At 39.0% G+C, this 17,980-nt stretch overlaps 1 protein-coding gene across 27 annotated transcripts in view; it reads right to left on the bottom strand.

The window, feature by feature from the left end:
- LOC122875719 (voltage-dependent N-type calcium channel subunit alpha-1B-like) overlaps positions 1-17,980 on the bottom strand; it is a 291,644-nt gene that overhangs the window by 270,980 nt on the left and 2,684 nt on the right. For all 27 annotated transcript variants that reach the window (XM_044195130.1, XM_044195131.1, XM_044195143.1 and 24 more), the window contains exons 2-3: positions 17,256-17,361; positions 15,463-15,602 (exon numbers count right to left, since the gene is read on the bottom strand). In XM_044195130.1, the coding sequence (XP_044051065.1) occupies positions 15,463-15,602; positions 17,256-17,361 (246 nt within the window). The remainder of the gene's footprint in view (positions 1-15,462; positions 15,603-17,255; positions 17,362-17,980) is intronic.

Raw genomic sequence — 17,980 nt, 5'->3', positions numbered from 1 at the left:
TTTCTCTTTTGGTTTCCTGCCTCTCAGTATGTATCTACAAAGGGTCTGCAGCACTGTGCAGTATCACACACTGTTACTACCATTGGCACTGTGAGCCTGTTTGCCAAACACAGAGAGCCAGCAGTCCCTGGTGTTGGTTCAGGGGGAGCTGTGGATGCTGCTGAGAAAGAGCCAGGATCCTCTGTTGATCACACGGCATTTACATAGCAAATACACCAACTGATATCATAATCATATCAATATGCCTGTTGCTAATGCTGTGCCACTCCACAGTACATCTGAGACTAAAGTGATCAAAGAAAACATACGGGGGCTTTTAGGAGTACAAACACCTATTTTTCTCTATTTCTGTCAACACAAAACATTTTTTTACCAGGAAATATAAATCATGGCTGTGGAAACTTCTGACACTTAGCTGGAATTACTTCCTAACATCTGGCAAATATTTAACCAACCAGATGACTGAAAACTATGACAATATAAACAGTAGCCATGCACTGAGGCTGCTAGAATAATAAATTTCTCTCAGGTGTTAATAAAATTTCTCTCAGGTGTAGACAATGAAGGAAGGACAACTATGCGGAGACTAGTAGAAGAAATGCAAACATAGCATAAAATATTGGACCTTATTTCTTTTTGTCAGAAAAAAACAAGCAAACAGGCTAAGAAACCGAACTAATTGTCTTCTGTCTGTTTCATTTCAGCAACACAGACAGAGCCACAGTGCCATAATTGTTAAATTTTACAGTCAAAATGTGTACTTGCTTTGCTGTGGGGCTTAAAGTGAGGGACATAAAAGAATGACAGAACAGATAACATTAAATATTACACTTTAAGCCCTGGCTCCGGCCTTTTCTTCCCGTTATGAAGACTATGGAGAGAGATCGGTCTTTGTGCATCTGCTGGTTAAGCCCTTTAAGCGGTTCTCTATATATACACACACTTATCTCGCGGCCACAAGTTAATTAAAACGTGCAAATTAGTTAATTACAAAGTGGGAACAAAGTAGTATCTCGTAGCCACGAATTAATTAAAACATGCAAACGAGTTAATTAAAACGTGGGAACGAAGTAGTATCTCATGGCCACGAATTAACTAAAATGTGCAAATGAATTGTATCTCGTGAGCACGGAATAGCATTTCGTGGCCTCAATATACATGGGGCTCCGTAGATTTTAACAAAATGTTACAGGTATTTAGATAAATATGATAAATTGAGTTGCATTAACGACTGGGTCCAGTGCATACTAAGATATGATCATCATCTTATACTCACTCGTGGTTTGCACTGTGAAGGAAGGTGAGTGGAATAGTTTACTAAAACCAAAGGTATGGTAGGGTAAGGTAGGCTCATTGCCTACCCTACATCAAGGGACCCATGTACTGGAACACAACATCCTTCAAGTTAGACACTGCAGACGAAACACTGCCTTATAGGTCCAGTGTGTAGGATTTAGTGGCATCTAGCGGTGAAATTGCAGTTTGCAACCATTTGAATACCACTCACATCACCCTCCCCTTCCAAGCGTGTAGGAGAAACTATGGTGGCCATGAATGGCCCTATCTAGAACCAGTGTTTGGTTAGTCTGTTCTGGGCCACTGTAGAAACATGGCGGTGCAACATTGCAACCTCTCTGGAAGGGGACCCACTCCAAATGTAGATAAAAACAGCTTATTCTATTCTAAGGTAATGTAGACACAACAATTCTTATTTTCGGGTGATTATACACTAATTAAAACATACTAGCTCCTCCTAAATGTTACAAACTGGACCTCTAAGATGGTTATAGGGATTTAAGAAACCTAAATGGGAATGCTGCAACACATCCTTTAAGCAATTATGGATTAAACATGTTAGTAAGAGTCAAACATACTTAGTAAAACTAATCACCTGCTCCACTGATGTAGACATGGGTGTGTCTTTGCCTCCATTTTTCGAAAATAAATGATCAGCTTCTTGGTTTTGTTGACATTGAGCAGTAGGTTGTTCTCTGTGCACCACTCTACAAAATAGTTAATTTCCTCCCAATATGAAGTGTCATCGTTGTTTGAAATCCGGCTGATGATGGTTGTGTCATCCGCAAACTTCACAACAGAGTTGTCTCCATGTCAGGGGTTGCAGTCAAGTATCAGAGTAAACAGGAGGGGGCTGAGTAAACAGCCCTGAGGGGCTCTGGTGTTCAGCACGAGAGTAGAGGAGGTGTGGCTGCCAATCCAAACTATCTGGGGTCTGTTTGTGAGGAAGTCCAATATCTAATTACAGAGTGTAGTACTCAAGCACAGAGTGCTGGGTTTGCCAATCAGTTTCACAGGGGAGATTGTGTTGAATGCTAAGCTGCTGTTGTTGTTCTCAAGGTGTGTAAAGACTGAGTGGAGGGCAGTGGAGATGCATCCTGTGTGGATCTGTTGGTTCTGAATGCAAACTAGTGAGGGTCCAGGCTGGCTGGGATGTTGTTCTTTATGTGCTGGAGAGCCAGTTTCTCAAAGCACTTCATAAAATTGGACGTGAGTACCACAGGGAGGTAGTTGTTTAGACTAGACACTGCAGACTTTTTAGGCACAGGGACGATGGTGGCTGTTGAAGCAGGTGGGAACAATCTCCTGTGACAGTGATATGTTAAAAATGTCAGTAATAACATCGACTAGCTGGTTGCCACATGTTTTTAGTACACGGCCAGGGATGTGATCAGGCCCAGCAGCTTTACTCATATTCACTCTCAGCAGGATTCTTCTCATATCCGTTGTGGATACAGACAGTGGACAATCCTCTGGAGGTGGAGTAGACTTTACAGCTGACTCTTTATTGGGACATCAAAACAAACAGCTTTCAATCTTGCTCTAGCTGTGTTGTATGCTTCCTTGTCTCCTGACTGAAAAGCAGCTTTTTTTTTGGCTCTGAGTAGAGCCCTCACCTCTCCCTTCATCTAGGCTTTCTGGTTGGGGAATGATTTTATTGACTTTGTGGTCACCACATCATCAACACATTTGCTGATTTATGATGTCACTGTTGCTGTATATTCCTCAAGGTTGATGCGGTTCTCCTGGGTCGCAGCCTCTCTGAAAATGTGCCAGTACGTGCATTCAAAACAGTCCTGTAGAGCTGCTGTAGCTTAACTGTATCTGTCCACACGTTAACTGTTTTTACAGATGGTTTGACTCCTTTTATCAGCTTGGTGTAAGTCGGCAGGAGAAGCAGGGAAATATGGTCTGATTGACCAAAAAGGGGGCGGGGAGAGCTTTATAGCTGCCAGGAATGTCCATGTACACATGGTCCAGAGTATTTCTTCCCCTGATGGGAATGTGTACATGTGGAAGGAATTCAGGTAAAACAGTTCCAAGGATTTTTTGATAAAAATCACCAGCTACAATAAAAACACCATCTGGTTGTTTTGTCATGTGACTGCTGATAACCTCATACAGTTCCTGTAGTGTATTTCTTAAATTTGCATCTGGAGGAATGTAAACAGCAGCAACAAAAAACACTGGTGAATTCTCTGGGCAGATAGTATGGTCGACATCTTAACATAAAAAATTCCACATCTGGTAAACATTGTCCATCCACTTTGACAGCGGTTGAGTACCAAGCATCATTGATGGAAACAGAGTCTGCCTGCTCTGGTCTTACCAGAGTCTTGTGTTCTGTCAGCGTGGAACATGCTCCACCCATCGAGTGCAATAGCTTGATCCAGGATGTTGTGGTGAAGCCAGGTCTCAGTAAAGACGAGGGCACAGCAGTTTCTGTTTTCCCATTGCAGAGTTAGCCTGAGTCTTATCCATTTTATTTTATTGCGACAGGACATTAGCCACACACTGAATTGTGTGTTTGACCTAATGTTAGATCGTTCTAGTCCCCGCACTTTATCTCAATCAGCTATGTCTATATCTTTCTCTGATTTCATGACTCATGAGTGGTTTGGTTTGACCCTTGGAGACTTCATAATCTCCCAGCCAAAAAGTTCTCTTTCTTTTCCCAGGTACATCAATCATACTAAAGAATAGATTATTTCTTCATCGTTAATAGTCTGAACTCGTGTTGTTTCTTCTGATTTTTCAAGTATTGTAATATCTGATCATGCACCATTATTTCTAGATATTCAGTAATTTACACATTAATCCCCCCCACCCCCCTTTGGAGATTCAACACATTATTGTTGGCAGATAACACATTTTGTGAATTTGTTTCAGATTAGATTGATCTCTTTTAAATCAGAATGAATCAGATCTCTTTTAATCAGGATGAATCTACATCTTATTCATTACTTTGGGAGTCGCTGAAAGCTTTTCTTAGAGGACAGATCATTTCATATGCCTCCTTTTCTAATAGAAAATGCAATACCAGGCTTTCAGAACTTACATCTGCTATTAGCAGCCTCAAGAGTGCGCATCCAATCCCTCTCCAGAACTATTTAAGAAGCGTCTTAATCTTCAGGCTTTTCTACCATAAGCGCTGAGCAACTGTTATTACAGACTTATGGTATTTATTATGAACATGGTGACAAAGCAAATCGATTACTGGCACACCAGTTGAAACATCAGTTTATCTCACGTCTTATACCTGAAATTAATAATGTTTCTAAGATAACTGTTACAGATCCTGTGGAAATGAATGCCATATTTAAATCATTTTATTCTTCCATATACAAATTAGAATTCCCTACCTAAATCAATCAGTTCCTATCGAATCTTGGAAATCCTACCATTGATTCTGACTGTGCAAAAGAAGGACGAAAGAATTACAGTTCTCAATTAGAGCAATACAATCTAATATAGCCCCAGGCCCTGATACATTTGATACAATCTATTCATAACTTGGCAACTTAACTTTTGTTGATCTTTAGAATTTGGTGAAAATGGTTTGTTACCTCCCACATTGACTCAAGCTTCAAGCTCAAGCTCTTCTTTTAAATAAAGATAAAGATCCCACTTCCTGTGGTTGTTACAGACCTCTGTCATTACTTAATGCTGATGTAAAAGTTCTGGCCAAAACTATTGCTCTTCGTTTAGAGAGAGTTTTGCCTTCAACCGGTGCCGACTTGTCTTCAAACACAGGAATCTTGGAAACAGCTGTAGAGCCTGATGAGTGTATAGGCTGCTTTGCTCCTGTCGACCTTCTTCAGCTGACTTTGACGATTAATTCATCTTAACTGACATCTAAGCCATCAACCTGTCTCTTAGACCCCATTCCAAATAGGCTGCTTAAAGACGTTTTACCCTTAGTTAGCACCTCTTTACTGGATATGATCAATATGTCTTTATTAACAGGCTATGTACCACAGTCCTTTAAAGTAGCTGTAATTAAACTGCTTCTTAAAAAGTCCACTCTTGATCCAAGGGTTTCAGCTAACTATAGACCTATATCAGCTAACTATAGACCTATATCTAACCTTCCCTTTTTCTTCTTGAGAAAGCAGTCGCCAATCAATTGTGTGACTTTCTAAATAACAATAGTTTATTTGAGGATTTTCAGTCAGGATTTAGAGTGTATCATAGCACAGAGACAGCACTGGTGAAAATTACAAATGACTTTTTAATTGCATCAGACAATGGACTTGTCTCTGTACTTGTCTTCTTAGATGTCTTGCAGTGCTGCGTTCGACACCACTGACCAAAGGAAATGGTTTAAATCCTATCTATCAGATCGTTCTCCATTTGTACATGTTAATGGTGAGTCCTCAAGGTTCTGTGCTTGGACCGATTCTGTTCACCTTATATATGCTTCCTCTAGGCAATATTATTAGGAAACACTCCATAAACATTCATTGTTTTGCAGATGATACCCAATTATATCTATCGATCAAGCCAGATGAAACTAACCAGTTAACTAAACTTCATGCATGCCTTAAGGACAAAGACCTGGATGACGTGCAACTTTCTGATGTTAACTTTCTTATGAAGTTATTGTACTTGGGCCCCAAACACCTCCGAGACACATTATCTTAAGATATAGTTACTCTAGATGGCATTGTCCTGGCCTCCAGCACCACCGTAAGGAACCTTAGAGTTATCTTTGATCAAGATTTATCCTTTAACACCCACATGAAACAAACTTCAAGGACTGTCTTTTTTTCACCTACGCAACATTGCAAAAATCAGGCACACCCTGTCTCAAAATGATGCCAAAAAATTTGTGCATGTATTTTTTACTTCTAGGTTGGACTATTGCAGTTCCTTACCATCAGGCTGCCCAAATAAGTCCCTTAAGACTCTTCAGTTGATCCAGAATGCTGCGGCATGTGTACTGACAAGAACTAGGAAAAGAGATCATATTTCTCCAATATTAGCTTCTCTGCACTGGCTCCCTGTAAAATCTAGAATAGAATTTAAAATCCTTCTCCTCACCCACAAAGCTCTTAATGGTCAGGCATCATCATATTTTAAAGATCTCATAATACCATATTATCCGACTAGAACACTGCACTCCCAGAATGCAGGGTTACTTGTGGTTCCTAGAATCTCCAAAAGTAGAATGGGAGTCAGAGCCTTCAGTTATCAAGCTCCTCTCCTGTGGAATCACATCCCAATTTGGGTTAGGGAGGCAGACACCATCTCTACATTTAAGAGTAGGCTTAAGACTTTCCTCTTTGATAAAGCTTATAGTTAGGGCTGGCATGGGTGAGCCCTGAACCATCCCTTAGTTATGCTGCTATAGGCCTAGACTGCCAGGATACTTCCCATGATGCACCTCTTTCCTCCTCTCGCTCTGTAAGCATTTTTATCCCATTACTGCATGTTACTAACTCAACATCTTCTCTCTCCCATAGTTTTGTGCTTTCTTGTTTCTCTGCTCTCTCCTTCTGTTGCTTTCAGCAGGTATTTCTACCTCCTGAGCTGCAGAGACTGGATCTGTGGTTGTGGGCCACTTGCTGCCCCAGTGTTCCTGCTCGACAACTGCTACTACAGTTGTTGTTATAGGCTCTGTTACTAATAATGTCATTATTTTTCCTAAAGCTGTCATTCATATTATAATAATTATTATTATTAATTTATTAATATTACCACTACAATTACATTACTATTTAAAAAAATTCTAGGTGGTACTTGCATTGTGCCTCCCACTCCCCCACCCCCCTCCAAAACCTCTCTCTCTCTCTCTCTCTCCATCTCTCCATCTCTCCATTGAGTCTGGTTCTGTCCAAGGTTTCTACCTGTTAAAAAGGAAGTTTTTTCTTGCCACTGTCGCCAAATGCTTGCTCATGGTGGGATTTGTTTGGTCTCTGTAAATAATATTATAAAGAGTACGGTCTACACCTGCTCTATAGGAAAAGTGCAGTGAGATAACTTCTGTTATGAATTGGCGCTATATAAATAAAACTGAATTGAAACTAACTGCAATGCCTCAACCCATTTTACTAACAACTGTATTAATTTGCACAACATTACCTCTCCTACTTTTGAGTTATCAATCTCCCTTAACCAATCATCAGTCATTTGTATAAGTGCTGTACAGGTCAAGTAACTCTTTCTGGATGCATGTTGATATTTGGTAATAAAGCTGTTATTATTAAAGTAGTCTTGGATCTGAACATGAATAATTTTTTCCATAACCTTACTAAGCGCAGGAAGAATACTTATAAGTCTACTATTAGGCCTACTGAAAGGTAACTTAATGGAATTATTTTTCCCTCCTTCCACAGTCTAGGATACACCCCACATAGCAGACATCTATTCAATATGTGGCTTAAAATGTGGGGTATGCGATTCTGGAGAAATCCAATACCATGACAAATACCATGATATAGATCAAACAATGACACAGCAAATAATGTAACTAACATTATCTAGGTTGTAGGTTAGCTTAGCTAGGTTGTGGGTTAGCAAACTGTCCCTACTGTTACTACTGCTAAGCTAACAGCCAGAGAGGAGGAGATGGTTTCCCAGAGCCAGCAAAGCAGCTCCAGGCAGCGATACTCACAACTCTCCTGCTACTATAGCAAACATCACAACAACAGCATATCTTGGCAAACTAGAAAGTAAGCTGAATGTCCGTGGGCAAGTAATTTAACGTCACCTGACACACAAAATCATGGCTGGAATGGCTGTCATAGTGTTGTGTGGCTCAGTCCGAGCCACTTTGTTTATTTCCCATTTACAGAGCCAGGGCTGTGTACAAACACCAGTTTTTTTTCAGCAATTCAATTTACAGTATTTGAATCTGTCCTCCAGATTAGCTTCATCCCTTTGTTTCATTAAATTTTTTAAGAGGTAAATAAATCCATTGGATTGGCTGTATTAGTTTTAGCTGTGAACTTTTAATAGGTGCATGTCTATTAACAATTTACATAAATATATTAATGAAAGCAGTTAAGGAAACCTCTGGGTTGTCAGCACTATACACACCATTCCAGTCAACATTTCTAACTGTATAAAAAGGAGAAACAAAAAGGCGTAGGCTCTCTTTTTGTTTTTCTTTCTCATGCGGTTCTTTTGCTTCTTTTGTTAGCTCAAGAAGCTTCAGTGCACAGCTATCAACATTATCAGTCATCCGTCTAATATCAAAACCTGTCAGACATGACCTAGCAGCAGTTTGTCATTATTACATAACTGGACAACTATTCAGCTGCAAACAAATATAACACCACTTTCACATCTTGTTTAATATTATGTATACCACAAATACAGTTATCAATTATCTTGATAAGTACAATGTTATTATTACTTAGCCAAGCTAAGACCGAAGATGTAAAAAACAGAATTTCCATTTAAAGGAAAGACATACTTAAATACTGCAGTAGATGGCAGCTAATGACAACGCTTCTTGCATTTTTGGACTATTCTGTTGCTTTTTTTATTTGATGTTCATTGATAATTGGCTATAGACAATGTCATGCTGTGGCAGCCTATTTCTAATTGAGCTACATTGCAGTTTGACAGCAGATGCTATGTAAAACATCCACAGTAAATATTGTTCCATAATCATACAAGGAGAAGCCTGTCATAGAAAAGGCAGAGACACCAGTTTGTCTAGCCACAGTCGCTTCAGTACACCAGAATAATGAGGAGCATGATTTCTCGGTATTTCTCCTGGAAACTCTCCCTCTTCTCCTGTCACTATGCCATGACTGTCATTCTCTCTTCTTATGTGTATAAATAACAGCTGAATGCCAAACAGAGTTCACCTTCCTTACTTGGGATTTATGAAAAGGCATTCTGGGAAACCCATGGAAACACTGACTGAAGTAGAAGGAAGGCAGACTGAAATAGAGTACACTGAACAAAATTAAATATGAAACACATAATTCATTGAGTATCACCAATTCATGACCAAAAAAAAACCCCAACTGAATTTGAGATAAGATTTTTGGACTACTTCCTATGGCAGGGTGACAAATCCTGGAAGGCTCCCAAAGGAACACAACAAAGTAGACAATGAGGGTCATGTGACCAACGGAGGTAGCCAAAAGCGCTAGCGGGCTACTTGTACTGTAAAACTTGTATTGTAAAAGACAAAGTGATCATACCAAGCAGAATCATGTTACAACACAACTGGGGAATTAGCTCATATTCCTTCCTTTAGAGTTTAATAAAAAAGAAAATTACTGATAAAATACAGATATTAAAAAGGTCCAACATTTGAGGAAATCCACTTATTTGCTGTTTTTTGAGACTGCACATTGTCACTGCAGCTGGTTGTTGTTGAAGTAGTTGGAGCAAGTAACTCCCACTAAAACCACAACTTGACATTTTTACATTTCTGTTTGAGTATGGATTAAATGATGCATCAACATATTAATTAGTGGAGTTCAGAGGTGTTGGTAGGCGTATTTTGGAACTTTTGACAGAGCCAGAATAGCTGCTTCCCACTCTTGCTGCTAAGCTATGCTAACAACGTCCTGACTCCAGCTCTGTACTTAACACACAAACTTGAGATTTATATTCATCTTTTCATCTAACTCTAACTTTCCAAGATATTGAAATATTAATTTGAAAGGGGTCGCAACTCTGTAGCTCTATGGAGCTTTTCAACCACTTTAGCTGTTAGCTCATGGTTTCTTTATGGCCTGTAAATTCACTGTAAGGTTGATTGTCCATTTCCAGCAGCAGCTGGCAGCCACAGCAAAATTAAAAATAAAAACCCACTGTACACTACTTGCCCAGCAGCAAACAGCAGACAGACACAGTTAGAGACTAGCTGGTGAAGAAAGTCAAACATCTAGCAGCTTAAGACCCACATATTTCTTCCAGAGTTAATATTGGATCTTAGATTCATCAGGAGGACACCAACACAACTCTAAATGAATGAAAATGTTGCTCTGTGTCTGCTGAATGTGTATCTAGGCAACTGTTTTTTAACATGTTAACGGTGGCCAAAATACTTTATAAGGCCTGTGTGTCTGTCAGCTTGTTTGGAGTTCTTCTTCCCCCAAGGGTCTAAATATGAATCAATGCAGCTGTAACATAAACCTTATTGTCATTGTTTTACTCAAACACAAGCAAACCATGAATTCACTGGATAGACATTATGCTCGGTTAACCTGCTGTCACATTTTATAACATTATATGTTTTATATTAGCCTATATCTCGGCCCAGGCTGCACAGCCTCCCTTAAAGGTTCTATATGTAACTTTCAGAAAACCCTTGGTAATAATGACACCTTTGACCGTTAAGTGAACCGCAGTCAGCATTCTGTCTCACGCTCGCGTTCCATAGGCACAAGTAAGCATCATCATAGGCATCGGCCATAGTGCTATACACAAGACTGAACGCTGAAATGAACACTGAATGCTGGCAAATAAATTTCAATCATATTTAGGATAACATTACTATCAAAAGTGTTCCTGTATTTTATTTGGACCATTGGCTCCATGATATTAACTAGCTTGCTGTTTGCAAATCACCCCATCACCAACATAAAAGCAAACAACGCCAGAACCACACCGCGCAGCCAAGCCACATCCAGCTGGCCAACCCCAGCTTACCTTAGTTTACAGCTAGCTATTTGGCCGCCCCTGCCTTCCATCGCTAAACCAAACAACATATCCACTCAGATAGTATTTTGCTAATGATAACGTAAGCAAGCAAGCAAGGTAACATTAGCCAGTTACAACCCAGCCACGCTGCATGTATCCGGCCGCCCTGCAACACCAACCGACAAAGTAACCTGCATACGGCAAGCCAACCAATTTACCAGCTAGATCAGTCTGGATGAATGACAGTATTTTGCTGTTAGCTAGCTCGCTATTCATCCACATTAGAAACGTTAGCCAGATAAAACCACAATATCACAATATATTTCACATGCTTTGCAGTAATGTTAGCTTAGACTTTGGACTCTGTGTTGTAGTGGGTGCCTGTTAGCGGACTCCATTTCTAAGCTAACGTTAGCTAGTGTCACTGTCACACACTGTTGACACTGTGGGGAAGCAGAGAGAGAAGGCACTCAGGAGGGCGCATAAGCATCACATTCTTTGGATTTTCCCGGAAAAACCGACCCAAGTTCTCTATGTAGAAATCAGTCCACAGGCTGTTATAGGCAACCAAGAAAGTCAGGGAATGTCTCATTTTTTAAGTTACATTACAACCCACTGACAAATTGGCAATAAAAAGTGATTAATACATAAAATGAATACATAAAATGCTTCAGAATCCATATCTTTTCATTTAACACTAAAGAAAACTGGACTCTCATTCAAACGTTGTTTGCATTCAAACTCTATATTACAAACAGGACTGTTATTTATTTATATTTATATAGAAGTCCTGAATGCAATAAATAATCAGTGAGTAATTGTCTAATTGCTATGGGTTTCTACACAGCACATCCTGCAGGAAATGGACATCATCATGGAGAAGTAATTTGTTGGCATGTGTGCATGTGCGTACATGCATGTGTAAGTGTTTATGCGTTCAGCTGCATGCACTTTACATTAGCGATCCAGTGTCTACCCTGACAAAATGGCTCAACCCATCAGTGTAGCCTGGCACTGATAAGATGCCCAGACCACTGCTATAATGGCCTCTATCCACCAGCCGGCCCTTCAATTATAGTTATCATGTCAGCCTTTTTAGCTCCAATTCAAATCAGGCCTGCTTGGGCCGCTCCCATCCACACACACACTGGAAGGCCCTGGCTGCATACAGGCCATGACAACCTTACAATAACCCTTACCTCTATACTCAGCACGCTCAGCTTAGATCAGATGCTGCATTCATGCACATATACACATACAACCACACACGTACACAGCTCATACATACTTACACAAACACAAAAGAAGAAATTTTCCCAGCTACAGTTTTTGTATCTGTTAGCCTTTTTACTGTAACTCATACACATATTGTAGTAGTAGTTGTTTATTGTGTCATGCACATATTAGAGCTGTTATTTGTTTTATTCGAATGTGGGGGAAAAAAATTTATATTTGAACTGTAATGACCTGTTCCAATTCAAAATGTACAGCCTAAAAGCGCAACAGACCGAGAAGGTTTTCAGGATAATGACAGAACTGGAGCCAGGACATAAAATGCCAAGTAGGGGGGGAACAGTGATAAAACAACATTTGTCAGAACAGAACACATTTTCTTACACTGTGGATGTGATGTGTTTTTGGACAACAATGGAACTCTATGGTGCATAGGAATAATAAATATCAGGCTTTGGATACACACACAATACTTGTTAGTAGGATACATTAATTGTTGGTTTGGTCTTTTGATGGTATTTGTTGACAATAAGAAAATATAGAATATCACTAGTCTTATGCTTTATGGTCTATCACATCTGTTATTAGTGTTGTCAAATGTATGTATAATTGTATAGTAATACAGCTGTAAAGTGCAGACTGATTTGAAAAGTCAGCATAAAAAAAATTAAAGCTTCCATTTTTATTGTAATGGATTACTTCAAACAAGTTGCAAATCTGCAAGTTTATTTTCACACTAGTGAAATGAATGGAAACCTATTGCTGCCTAAAGGGTAGGGAAAAAAACATCACAACATCTAAAATACTATGGTTTGATTTGGAACATACATACACTAATGGTTTGTAGGGGATAAAACATCCAAAAACACTGGTCCTAGAATAAATCGCTATGGATGCATATCCAGACACACACAACAGACTGCTCCACCATTCCAGCAAAACCATACTCATTCAGGTGGATGGCATTTATCATATTTTCCATCGACTGCTTCCCCTTCTTTTCAGCCAACAGGAACACAGGCTCAGTGACTCCCAGTGACTTCCAGTGTGAGGGGCGGGGACGTTGATGAGGGGCTTGGGAATTGGCAGAGGCTCTGTTTATTGCATTAAGGTTCCTGACACAAGCCTCAATAGATGGGCCAAATAAATCTGTGTATCATTATGTAAGAGAGGCCAGGCTGTCCCCTGGTAGAACCAGCAAGCACACAGAGACTTTCTGCAGCGTAACAGCATCCTCCATCACTACCCCCGCCCTTCCTCACCAACCCCCAACACTCCAGCCTCTTCTGCTCTCCATCTCTCATCCCCCCGCACCAACAGCACTATTCCCATACTAGCTTTCTCATCCAATACCAAGGAATCCTCTTGGTTTACTCTACAGACAATCTGAGATGATAGAATGAAAAGAAGAGCTTACAAGAGGTTTAGCAACATTCTCTAAGCATGCTAGGCATTCCTACAGCACCAAATGGCAATATTGTGTAGGACGTGTATGACATAGACAGTACAATCAACAGTTCAATCAACTACTGAGAGGATCAAAGTCAACATCACACCAGTTCTATTAGTCCACACCACTCATATATTAACACTTTAGAGCCATGTCAGCTTTAAATAGTGCTGAACGATGATTCAGTTAATCAATTAGTTAAACAATAGAGTATTAATCAATAATAATTGTGATAATAGCTTAAAGGTTTTAATTTATCCAGTAAAAATACTTAACATTTGCTGGTTATAGTTATTCACAAATGAGAATTTGTTACATTGGGGCTTTTTGACTGTAATTTGAAGATATTAATTTGGGCTCTGGTAACTTGTCACTGTTTTTTGTCATTATATTTACCATTTAATAAACTAAACAATTAATTGATTAATCCAGAAAAGTTGAAAACTAGTGATAGGCAGACTAAGCCATATGAAGTTTTGGGGCTTTCTTCCTGCCAGAAAAAGATTTGAAGCTTCGGGACACTGAACTCAGCAGAAATTATTGGTGCTATTCAAGACAAAGGATAGGCACAACACCTTGCTGATTTCATACAATAGTTTCAATCACATGAATGCGTGATAAAGAAGCCTGTACGTTTTGTTTATTTATAATATTCTTGTTCAGAATGCTGTAGTAAATGTATTACCAAGTAAATATTATAATAAAATAATGTATACATGTGTTGTCCAAAGAGTCTACATATAATATAGTTTGTTGACATGAAATATAAATGTGCCTTATTGTGTAGTATAGGGCAGTGATTCCCAACCAGGGGTACTTGTACCGCAGGGGGTACATGGAAAGATTCTGTAGCTCAACTAAATTGATAACATAGAAGTTACAATTTGATTAAAAAAAAGGTAGTAGATAAATGATTTAAATAGCTAAAAGTAATTGATCATCAGTTGAAATAATTGGCAAAAAGTAAGGGATAAATGGTTAAAATACATAGCTGAAAGTATAAATAGTTTAAATAGTTAACTTAAAAAATTGATAAATGTTTAAAATAGTTAGCTACATGTAATGAATAAATGGTTGAAATATCCAGCTTCTGCCACTCTGAGTGGCAGAAGCACCAATGCAAACTTAAGCAAACCGAACTTAACATTGACAGTTCCATTGTTTGACAAATGTAACTTTGTTGTTGCTTTTGCTTGAATTCATCTGGCAGGATTGTAAGGCTATGTCTGACAAAGTTGGGAACCACTGGTATAGAGTGAATGCCCACTGTGAGCTCATACATTTTTCCCTCATGGTCAACATTCATATGACATGTGGATGTTATGTGATGTGATGGGAGAATGATATTCATTAAAATATTACTTTCATTACTTTTATCAGGTCAAAATGTTTGCATACTAGTTTAGCTGCAAACGTCATCAACCACGTGGCAGTCGTCATTTGATACAAGCTCCGACAACGTATTGAAACAGTCCATTACAAGCTCTGACCATCAATACTGAAAACTCAAAATGATTGTAAATGAAAAGGCAAAACTTGTTATTGCTGGAAAATGTGTATGGTTTTCATAATTTCTAAATGTGTGATGGATGTGTTGCAGTAATTTCTGCCCTGTATATACAATGATTTTTCTGCATGTCTAATTTGGACAATACAACCTTATCAAGACTGATTATTCAGACAGCACCCTGCCGTCTGGAATGGCTCGGCTCTAGTGATCATTAGAAACAAAACACACACACACACACACACACACACACACACACACACACACACACACAGCAGAGCTCTCCCCTCCCCTCACTAACTGCTGCTGCCCATCAGCTCTGTCAGTTAGCAGCTGTATAAGCCATTAGGCCAGTGCTACTCACCCTGTTAGGACCACCACAAAGTCCATTACATTCCAGCCATTACGCAGGTAAGATCCTTTGTGAAAGGCAAAGCCCAGGGCGATGATCTTGATGCCAGCCTCAAAACAAAATATTCCAATAAAGTAGGGCTCTGTGTCGTCCTGTTATGAAAAAGCAGAGTAGAGTGAGGATTCATGAAATTACAGACTTCCATTTGGCCATATCAATAAAATCTGATATTGGCCATTCAATGTCATCAACCTCCAATAAAATAAAGGATGATGACTATGATTTTCCTCAACAGCTTCAGGGGATCCCTGTTCCATGATCATCTCCAATGCTGTATCAGATGATTTAACACCCTGAAGTACTCTCTGGAACAACTACCATTGAGGACACTAAAGTCATGTCTTCTGTTTTTTTTCTGGCATGTTTTAGCAGCACCTTAGGACCTGAATATATCCCACAGTTGAAAAAAATGACACATGGTGTATATTTAATTTGGTGATTCCATTTTTTTTAGATTCAGTATATTTCAATTTGAGCCTTAGAATGAATAGTAAAAGAATAATCTTCAAGCGTGACATTACCAATGTCACAAGCAGAAAGAGTAAGGAGTGCACGGGCTAGAGCTGAAACAATTATTTGATCAACTGATTTGTCGATTGACAGAAAATTAATCAACTAATTTGATAATCGATACATCATTTCAGTCATTTTTTTAGCAAAAATGCCAAACATTTGCTGGTTCCAGCTTCTCACGTTAGGATTTGTTGCTTAAATGAGAGTTTGCTTTTCTTTGTCATATATGATAGTAATCTAGATAGAACAAATCAACTTGAGACATTTTTGGGAAATTTAACAGATTGATAGAGAAAATAATTGGCAGATTAATCAATAATGAAAATAATTGTTAGTTGCAGCCCTAGCACACACAGAGCCACAGCTCTCCAGAATATTTACTGAGGCTAGATAATAGCTGGGTAAAGACAGAAAAGATGTATAGAAGATTTTAAAATGCAGTGACACAGTCCTGATGACACATCTGATGACTTCATATCATCATGAACACTGTGGTATGTCTGTCAAGCAGAGTTTAAGCTCATCTCAGGGAGTGGATCAATGAAAGTGAAGAGCTGGGAGGCTCCTTGCCTCGAGGAATGACATTTCATTCTTAAAAACAGCCCTGCCCCTGCCACTGCCTGCTCTTTGATTTGACACAAGGGTTCACAGCACTTAAACGGACAGTTCACCCCAGAATCAAAAATACATACTGTATATCTCCAAAACTCAGCAACTCACACCAAAATAATCTAGATGGATAAATAGCACTACAGGTAAGAATATATGTATTTTGATTTTGGGGTGAAATGTCCCTTTTACTATAACCTGAGGTAAAAGGTGGGAGGAGGGAGGAGGAGGGACCCTAACTGACACTGAGAAAAAAAAGTAAACATTTGATATTTTTACTAATTTTTGATCTGAAATTTTCAAATCCATGAACACCTGGACTGGAAAAAGAGGAAGGATTGGATTAAGCAGAGCATAAGCCTATTACTTGATTGCACCAGTTAGAGTCTGCAGCTAAAAATAACTAGACCACCATGTTTCTTTGGGCTGCTGTACAAACTGGAGCCAATTCTAGAATTCTTTCACTTATGACACTCAAAAAATATCAAAATGCCTCTGCAAAATCAGTCAATGTGGTAACAGAAACAACAGAGCAAAGCACCACAGTGGTTGTATATTTTCTTCTGTATGAGACATGAAGAGCTGTACAGTAGGAAATGGAAAGCAGTCATGTGGATACTTACCAAACGTTCTGACATCGGTGTTTTGTCTAAGGCCGGTAGGTGTTGCTCCAAGGCCAGCACAATGCAGTTTGCTATAATGGTGGCCAGGATCAAGTACTCAAATGGAGTGAGAGTGTTAAGGAATTCTTGTGGAAAGCAAATTCACAGGTTGCCACACATGTAAACACAAACCACATCATTAAATCCATACATAAAAGCATAGAAGGTAAAGAGGAAGTAAAGAGTTAAGGTTGGAAAAATCTAACCTCAACTCTTAAAAACCAGTACTGGAAACATACTTTCTGGATCTAAATTGTTCCTTGGTGTTTGGTTTCATACTTTTCTTACACATATAAAAGACATAACAGCTACATAAAGCAGCTACAATTACATTTTAAAGCAGATACTTTTTGTCTAGCTCCTGCATCAATAGTAAATGTCTGCTTTTGTTTTTCATAATCAAAAGAAAAGAGCTTCTCATCATACCAGGAGTCCATGAAAGGAGAGTCAACAGACTCTAACAGTGCATAATGCAATGCAGCATAAGATGCAACATACAGTAGGTCCCAAATCCATACTACACACCAATTCTAAGCAGCTTTTAAGAATGCAATATGTTCACACTGGTAAAGTGATGCAATACAGAATACTCAAACAGTCAGTGTGCATATTAACACATTAGAACTCAAATAACAATTGCAATTTTGGAAAAGATGTTACTAATTACTAAGTTTGTAAAGTGTAAT

Source organism: Siniperca chuatsi, linkage group LG5 (assembly GCF_020085105.1).
Source record: "Siniperca chuatsi isolate FFG_IHB_CAS linkage group LG5, ASM2008510v1, whole genome shotgun sequence".
In the NCBI taxonomy this organism is placed as follows: Eukaryota; Metazoa; Chordata; class Actinopteri; order Centrarchiformes; family Sinipercidae; genus Siniperca; species Siniperca chuatsi.
This window is presented reverse-complemented; position numbering and strand designations above follow the sequence as displayed.